This window comes from Protomyctophum parallelum (assembly GCF_964188405.1).
Source record: "Protomyctophum parallelum genome assembly, chromosome: 11".
NCBI lineage: Eukaryota > Metazoa > Chordata > Actinopteri > Myctophiformes > Myctophidae > Protomyctophum > Protomyctophum parallelum.
The window spans coordinates 38834789-38843084 of record NC_139707.1 but is presented as its reverse complement, the minus strand read 5'-3'; the positions used below and the strand labels follow the sequence as shown (position 1 = coordinate 38843084).

General features: G+C 44.2%; 1 protein-coding gene across 4 annotated transcripts in view; it reads left to right on the top strand.

Annotated features, from left to right (window-relative positions):
• Positions 1-8296, top strand: part of dgkh (diacylglycerol kinase, eta) — a 74556-nt gene that overhangs the window by 55515 nt on the left and 10745 nt on the right. For all 4 annotated transcript variants that reach the window (XM_083776336.1, XM_083776335.1, XM_083776337.1 and 1 more), the window contains 8 exons: positions 1860-1994; positions 2225-2342; positions 3031-3141; positions 3361-3457; positions 4002-4109; positions 6802-6915; positions 7079-7213; positions 7678-7841. In XM_083776336.1, the coding sequence (XP_083632462.1) occupies positions 1860-1994; positions 2225-2342; positions 3031-3141; positions 3361-3457; positions 4002-4109; positions 6802-6915; positions 7079-7213; positions 7678-7841 (982 nt within the window). The remainder of the gene's footprint in view (positions 1-1859; positions 1995-2224; positions 2343-3030; positions 3142-3360; positions 3458-4001; positions 4110-6801; positions 6916-7078; positions 7214-7677; positions 7842-8296) is intronic.

Sequence of the window (8296 nt, the reverse complement as noted above, 5' to 3'; positions counted from 1 at the left end):
GAAAATAAATCTTTTACACACTGTTGTAGTATAGGCAACATACCTGCCTAGGCAGGGCTCAATGTATTCAGAAAAATGCACATAAAGTCAAAGATGCCTGAAGAAGGTCTTTGACCGAAACGTTGCCAATAAAGTTCAGACGGTGTGCGGGCTCTTCGTGCACTTTATGTGCATTTTTCTGAACACACTGTTGTAGTGACTTCTACTTTAAAGTGGCTCTCTAACAGTGCTGTCACACTGCAGTCACAATAATTCAGAGAGTGACTCGTTGTGCAAAGCACCAACGAGCTGGCCGGATGTATGGAGACCTGGCGGGATGACTGGAAGCGACGATGGAAGGCTTGTCTGAGGACGACCTAGAGAGAGTGACTAGAGAGAGCTACCATTGAGGAGACCACATTGGATATCGTACAGTGACATAATTATGATGCCACCTAGTGGAACCTGCACTCCCTGCATCGTCTCCCATTCAGGCCCAGACACATAGCTAATGGAAAAAAAATAGCGCTGACGCAAATCATGTTTCCTGTCATAAATAAGCAGAAGTATTAGTGTTAAAAGTGCACAGAGAAACCGTTCTCCGTGATATTCCACCTCCTGGGCCAGGCCAGGCTAGCCTATCTTTCTATCTTCAGTCGCCACTGACTGCAGGCAATGGAGAGCTCTGTTTAATAATACATGGCTTCACCCATGGAAACTGTGATGTGGTGCAGCAGCCTTTATCACGTCTCTCTCTGTGTGTGTGTGTGTGTGTGTGTGTGTGTGTGTGTGTGTGTGTGTGTGTGTGTGTGTGTGTGTGTGTGTGTGTGTGTGTGTGTGTGTGTGTGTGTGTGTGTGTGTGTGTGCGCGCGTGCGTGCGTGCGTGTGTGTGTGTGTGTGTGTGAGAGAGAGTGTCTGTCTTTATAGGATGTGTTATTGTCTCTGGGACAGAAGCTCTTCCTGTTTATCATGGGGGCTGCTTCCTTCCTTCCACACATTTTCCTAGCATGGGCGTGGGGCGCTTATGGGTGGCGGGGTATCGGCGTCCCTCCTTGTTTCCTCTCCTTAGTCTCTTTCCTCTCACTGGTACCCCACTACCCAGTTGGACTGAGCAAGAGCAACAAACAGAGCAAGGACACACTTAGTGAAGGAAAGGAGTCAAAGGACACAACCCTTACAACCTGGCAACCTATTTCGATCTTTTTTTTTGATGTCAACATTTTCAAGTGGAAGATATTTACCTGTTTATGTAGACTATAAAATTACATTCACACCCCTCTCTCCCTATATTGGGCATTTCATTATAGTTGAAGATTCTTCACAATTTCCAATAGTAAAAATTGTACAGCAAAGAATATAGGACTTAAGTTGTTATGGTGCATACCTTGTAATGTTGACAATGTACCTCATTGACCATGACCAGAGTCCCCCAGGGGTCAATACTTGGTCCCATCCAGAATACAGACACTTGTATCCAAGTGGTCAAATCCATCCTTCCCTGAAGTGGAGTCATTCCCCTTTCCTCTCTCATCCTCCTCCATCTCACATCATTTGAATCCTCCAGTTTACCAGAGAAGTAGAATAGAGTAGAATAGTCCCCACTCCTTTCGGATGTTTTTTTTTGTCACAGCAGCCATTGGATTCTACGACGCTCGGGGAGCAATTAGGAGTTAAGAGCCTTGCTCAGGGACACACATGGACATTGGCCTGGGGCTCTGGACTCCCCAGGCGGGCTCAATAACCACTCAGTTATGACCGCCCCCAGAAGCAACGGAGATGATCCTCAATGAAAATACCGCTGGCAAAAATGCTGGGCAAACAAACAAAAACAAAAACTGTGCGTGTGACCGACGTGTGTTTGTGTGTTGTTCCCCGTCCAGCTGCCAAGAGCCCGTGTTCTCCTACGGAGAGGAGAATGAGTCGTAGCACACAGTCATGTGGCTCCTTCTCCATAACACCCTTCACCACCAGCAAGGAGAACCTGCCTGTGCTCAACACACGGATAATCTGCCCTGGTAGGCACGCACACACGCACGAACGTCGCACGCACGTCGCACGCACGCACGCCAAGACATACTCACAAATAGCTGTCAGTTATTGCCGCTCTGTCATTTTCGCTCCCCAATGCTTCACTATAGGACTTCAAATAGCTTCAAATACAGCCACAATCTCCTGTGAACAAAATGCCACCACTGGTTCAACTTTCCTTTTTTTCACTCTGTGTCTCACTGTGTGTTTTGCGCAGGTCTGCGTGCTGGTCTTGCTGCCTCCATTGCCGGCAGCTCCATCATCAGCAAGATGCTACTGGCCAACATTGACCCGTTTGGTGCGACGCCCTTCATTGACCCTGATCTGGACTCACTGTAAGAAACACTGTTAGACTGTATAAACCTGAAACCGACCGAAGCTCACAACACATTGCAACGCAACACATTGTGTGTGCTTGTAGATCAGCCTATGACACGCCCAAAATATGGATGTCAAATTTATAGTTGTCTGTCTGTCTGGGCCCCATCTTGGGCGCGCCTTACCCTTTATCCCGAAACTTATTTGGAGAGAGAGCGGAACACCCGTGGCAGTCGGTAGTGTTTCTCGGCGGCATCAGTCCGACACTCTACCCCAAACCCTTACCCTAAACATAACGGCAAGCACGACGCAATGTCGGACCAAACGCACTGCCGCGGAAGCGAGCAGCAGTCGAGTGTCATAATCCAGTGCCGCGTCTCATGCCGTTGCCGGATTACGCACTCGCTTGCTATTGCTTATTTTGCCATATTTTACTATCTTGAAAAACATTTTCAAATAGTTCAACTAGCCGATCTACATCGACACGTTGTGAGCTCGTACATGAGCTATTTGAACTATTTAAAAATGTTTTTCAAAATAGTAAAAAGTGACAAATACGTGTATGGATAAGGGGTAAGAAGTGGCGCAAGATATAGCTGTCTGTCTCTCTCTCTCTCTGTCTGTCTTTCTCTCTCTGTCTGAGTCTATAACACTTGACATGTATGTGAGCTGTCTGCCATTGACATGTGCATGTCCCCCACCCAGGGAGGGCTACATGGAGAAGTGTGTGATGAACAACTATTTTGGCATCGGCCTTGATGCCAAGATCTCCCTGGAATTCAACAACAAGAGAGAGGAGCACCCAGAGAAATGCAGGTCAAACATGCCTAGTGTTCGGTTTTCCACCCATACAGTACATCCATACATAATAGTACAAGTTCGATAAGGAGAGAGATATCGCAACACAACATAGTGTATGTATTGAATTAATAAACGTTAAAGGTTTTCAGCAATTAGACTCCATTAAAATAACACCCATCTATTCTATTGTTTGTCCGTTGCTTACCGCTTTTCCCCTTTCCACTCCCATCCCAGAAGTCGTACCAAGAACATGATGTGGTATGGAGTTCTGGGCACAAAGGAGCTGCTGCAGAGAACCTACAAGAACCTTGAGCAGAAGGTCCAGTTAGAGGTGAGACAGGAAACGATAGGTTTGGCAATTTACAATTTACAATTTAGGCATTTAGCAGATGCTCTTAATCCAGAGCGACTTGCATTTAAGCAAGAACAAAAGCATGGGAATACATCACATAAAAGCATTTATCATGAAACATGCGTAAGCTAAGAAAGTAACAGTGGAATATCTATATAATGAAACTATACATACACTATACATATAAACTATACATATTTACTACTATGCTATACATATGTACTATGGCGTGCTATGACTATATACAATACAATTATAGTGCTGTCTACATAACATGCTATAAGTCTGTGTCAAATGCTATCTAAGCCAACAGAAATGCTATCTAAGGGGTTAGGGTAAGGCCACTCTAGGACTTGTAAACGGCCTTCTCTCTTTGTCCTGTATCAACGTCCGTCTGGGATATCATGTCCATGAAGTCTAACTTAGTGCGTGTACGTGTGTGTGTGTGTGTGTGTGTGTGTGTGTGTGTGTGTGTGTGTGTGTGTGTGTGTTTGTGTTTGTGTTTGTTGTGTGTCCGTCCTAGTGTGATGGCCAGTACATTCCCTTGCCCAGTCTCCAGGGCATTGCGGTGCTAAACATTCCCAGCTACGCTGGTGGGACCAACTTCTGGGGAGGCACCAAGGAGGATGACGTGAGTAGACTTCTTCTAACATCCTGCATCCTGGATCAGACATGTAGGACCAGACCAATCAGTGCAGTCCAACTCAAACACATTCCACCTTTTTGGAAGGAGCGTTGTGTATTATTGAGGGGGTATTTTCCCTCTTAAAGATGATGATGATGAGCGCTTGACCAGGCTGCCAGTCCATGCCTGGCCTTCTCTCTCCTCTCCGCCCTGTAAGTAATGGGAGGAGGAGACTCTTTCGTCGGCTTAACTAGATGACCCCGTTGACCAGGAGAGAGAGAGAAAGAGAGAGAGCGAGAGAGAGAGAGAGAGAGAGAGTGAGTGAGGGATATTAGCGCTTGTTTGCTTAAAGATCAGAACACAAGAGCTGTTGACGGATTGGGGTGTCAGTTTGTTCAGCTCTCGCTCGCTCTCTCATACACACACACACACACACACACACACACACACACACACACACACACACACACACACACACAACACTTTGTGGGGCCCTGCAGAGGTTCGGCCCTGGACAGCACACACACACAAACACACACACACACATGCACGTGCGCACAGTGTTATGCAACTGTTAGAGAAGAGGAAGCAGGGAGAAAGGACATGTAGTGGAACTGATCCAACAAACAAACACACACACTCGCATGGGCACGCGCACACACACACACACACACACACACACACACACACACACACACACACACACTTTACATCAACAATGATCCTTTGCCATCCTCTGAGCTAAATATTACTAGAATTAACAGTCACAGTTATTACACGTATACGTACACATGTAGTGCCCAAAATCATTATTATTGTGTGTCATCATTACTATAATCTACAACTACTCAGTACTCTTACTTAAAATAATGCTACGTGAAATACTGCAAAACTAAACATCACCACTGATAAATACAATACAATCACAGTCCGTTCATAATGTGACAGACATATTGCAGGAGTCCTCAGCAGCAGAGCTATAGGAGAAAGGTTAGGGGATATTGCACTTGTGGGGGACTATTTCACCTTTTTAAGATTTCACAAGTCTGATGGCTTGGGGAAAGAAACTCTGTCTGTTCTGCTGCTGATGCTGCAGTGCCTTTTTGCAAGAGGGCAGCAGAGTGTGGACAGTCCATGATGTGGGTGGGTTAGGGTCAGCCATGATGTTATTGGCCCTATTCAATTCTGTTGTAGCTATACTGGCTTAGTAGAAAGTGACCGAGACTGAGACGAATGGTTATACTGTAGTTAAAGATGGAGTGCCGTGATTTTTTTCCAACATGATCATCAGTTATTATTGTTATATAAGGAGGTATAATTTTTTCAAAAAAGTGTACAATATTTGTTAAAATGTTGTTTTTATCTGGACACGCTCAGTTCATTAAGTATGCCTGGTTTGCCTGGTGGGTGGTGATGGGTGGTGATCCACCTGAACTGAAGCCACACCCACAGCTGTAGTTGTATGATAAAGGGGGAGGGGTTAGGGGAGGGGCTGATAATGTGGTGTCACTATATTACTGTTTATTTCATTGGCCCGTTTGACTGTCAAGGGTTTAGCCTCCAGGAAGAAACCCTAAATACAAAGTTAATACACCATTGCACATAAAAACGACTCCAGGGTGTCTAATGAAGTACTGTCACCTCATAGACACATGAAAAACTGGAAAAATATAAAAATTGTGGCACTCCATCTTTAAGTATCTGGTTAGTTAGTTACCGGTAGTTAACTACTAACTTAGTTAGTTAACTAATAACTACTAACTAACTAACTAAGTATATGGTATTGAATGTTAGGTCATTTTTCAACATGTTGCCATGATGATGCCCAATTTAGTAACAAAACATTGTGTTAAACAATGTTTGTGAAGTCTGTCAGCGGTTCCTGGGTCCACCTAGTGGCCCGTCCTCAGAAGACTGCTTTTCTTTTCTCTCAATCTTTCCTTTGTTTACATAGAATGTGTGTGTGTGTGTGTGTGTGTGTGTGTGTGTGTGTGTGTGTGTGTGTGCGCGCGTGTTGTTGGTCTGTGGATTCCTCACCGAGGTCTATTATCTTTTCCAGGGGAAGGGAATATGTTTTCGCCTGTCTGTCTATGTGTCTATGTGTGTGTGTGTGTGTGTGTGTGTGTGTGTGTGTGTGTGTGTGTGTGTGTGTGTGTGTGTGTCTGTGAGCAGAGCTAAACTCGGGGCACCGCCGGACAGATTGGCATGAAACTTTGCACACACTCCCAGTAGTAAATATGTTTAGTGAGGTGTTTACTGTATGTGTTATTCAAATGAAGAAAGGTTATTATTATTATTATTATTATTATTATTATTATTATTCATTTATTTTTCAGTTGAAAATACATAAGAAAGAAATTCCACCAAAAGCATTAAGTTAGTCGTTTGTGGTGAGAAATCAATAACATGGGAAATGGTGTAAGATTCTTTAGTTTCAGATACGATTCACTTCAAACTGCTTACTGTATGTCAGCATTGTGGAAGTACAGAAGAAAACTGAGAGTATCACATACCATAACTGATCCACCACAATTATCATTATTACCAATATCCAAATAATATAGATATTTACAAACTAGAATGATTAATGGATGAGACCAAAGAGTACAGTATGACCTGTTTATGGGACATTTTAGTGAATTGAATATCCTGCCTGAATTGAATTGAAATTTCAGTGGGATTTATTGTCACCTTGCAGATCTTCTGTGCTCCGTCATTTGACGATAAGATCCTGGAGGTGGTGGCTGTTTTTGGGAGCATGCAGATGGCCGTGTCCAGGGTCATTAAACTGCAACATCATCGCATAGCACAGGTGAAACCATACATATGGCATTGCGCCCATGCACACACACACACACACACACGCGCAGCCACGCACGCACAATTGCAAACACGCAAACATATACTGTACACAATCTGTTTACATATTTTTGTATTATTAGTATTTATTTGTATTTATCTCTGTCCATCACCAGTGTCGCACAGTGAAGATCACCATCCTGGGAGACGAGGGGGTTCCCATTCAGGTGGATGGAGAGGCCTGGATCCAGCCTCCTGGAGTCATCAAGATTCAACACAAGAATAGAGCCCAGATGCTCACCAGAGACAGGGTGAGATGGAAGGAAGGGAGGGAGGGAGGGAGCGAGGCAATTGTGTTAGCATTATTAGTGGCCATCGTTTGGGCTGTGTGAAGGTGCACAACAAATTCCATGATAGTCCAGCCAGTAGTTAGCACAACCCACAGCCATCCTGCAGAGCAGGGATGGAGAGTGCCAATTTCCACATTCACTCTGGAGGGCCACAACCTTTCGGAATGAATGGCCTAGGCCTACTTCGTCATTCTATGTACACAAAAGTAGCGAACATAGCAGATTTACAAGCTCAAAATGCGTCGCTGTGCGGCGCGTTTTGAATATACAAATATAATGCACATAAAAAAATAATACCGGTATATCAGTATTATTAACCTGAGGGCTGCATTAAACCTTTTCTAATGTATACCATCTACATATTGTCCTTAACTTTTCCTTTTCTTTCCATCCCTCCCTCTGATCCCTCATCCACCGTGCTGCAGGCTTTTGAGAACACCTTAAAGTCATGGGAGGACAAGTTGAAGTATGACAAACCTCTGCCGCTGCGTCCCCACCTCTATCCCCAGCAGTCTGTGGACCTGGCTACGGAGGAGGAGGCAGCCCTGGTCCAGATGTGTGCCCGTGCTGCAGAAGAGCTCATCACCAGGTCCAAACACTAATATCAGATTTGTACTCAGATTTGTACTGCGCATCATGTCAGTGTGTCAATGTATGAATGTGTCGATGTGTTGTGACTATGAGCTTGTAAATCGGCTATTTTTGGTGCACCACCACACAACAAGAAGAATAAATCACACATTAGTTACAGCATAACATGCACTTAAAGGACAAGTTTAGTTTTTTTCAACCAAGGTTCATGTTTTAGGTTGTTATTAGATAAACTAAAAGATGAGTGTTACATTTCTTTCATTTGCTGCTTTCTTTCGTTTTAGGGATTTTAGCTCTTTTTGACAGGGGGGTGGGGGCATTCGAGCATGGGGCTAAATATGTATTTTTTCACAAAATGTTTTATGGCGATTTAATTTTTTTGTATTTACTATAGTCCTCCTAGACCCCAAGAAATTACATCTGGCCACAAAAGATCACAGGATCTACTGAATG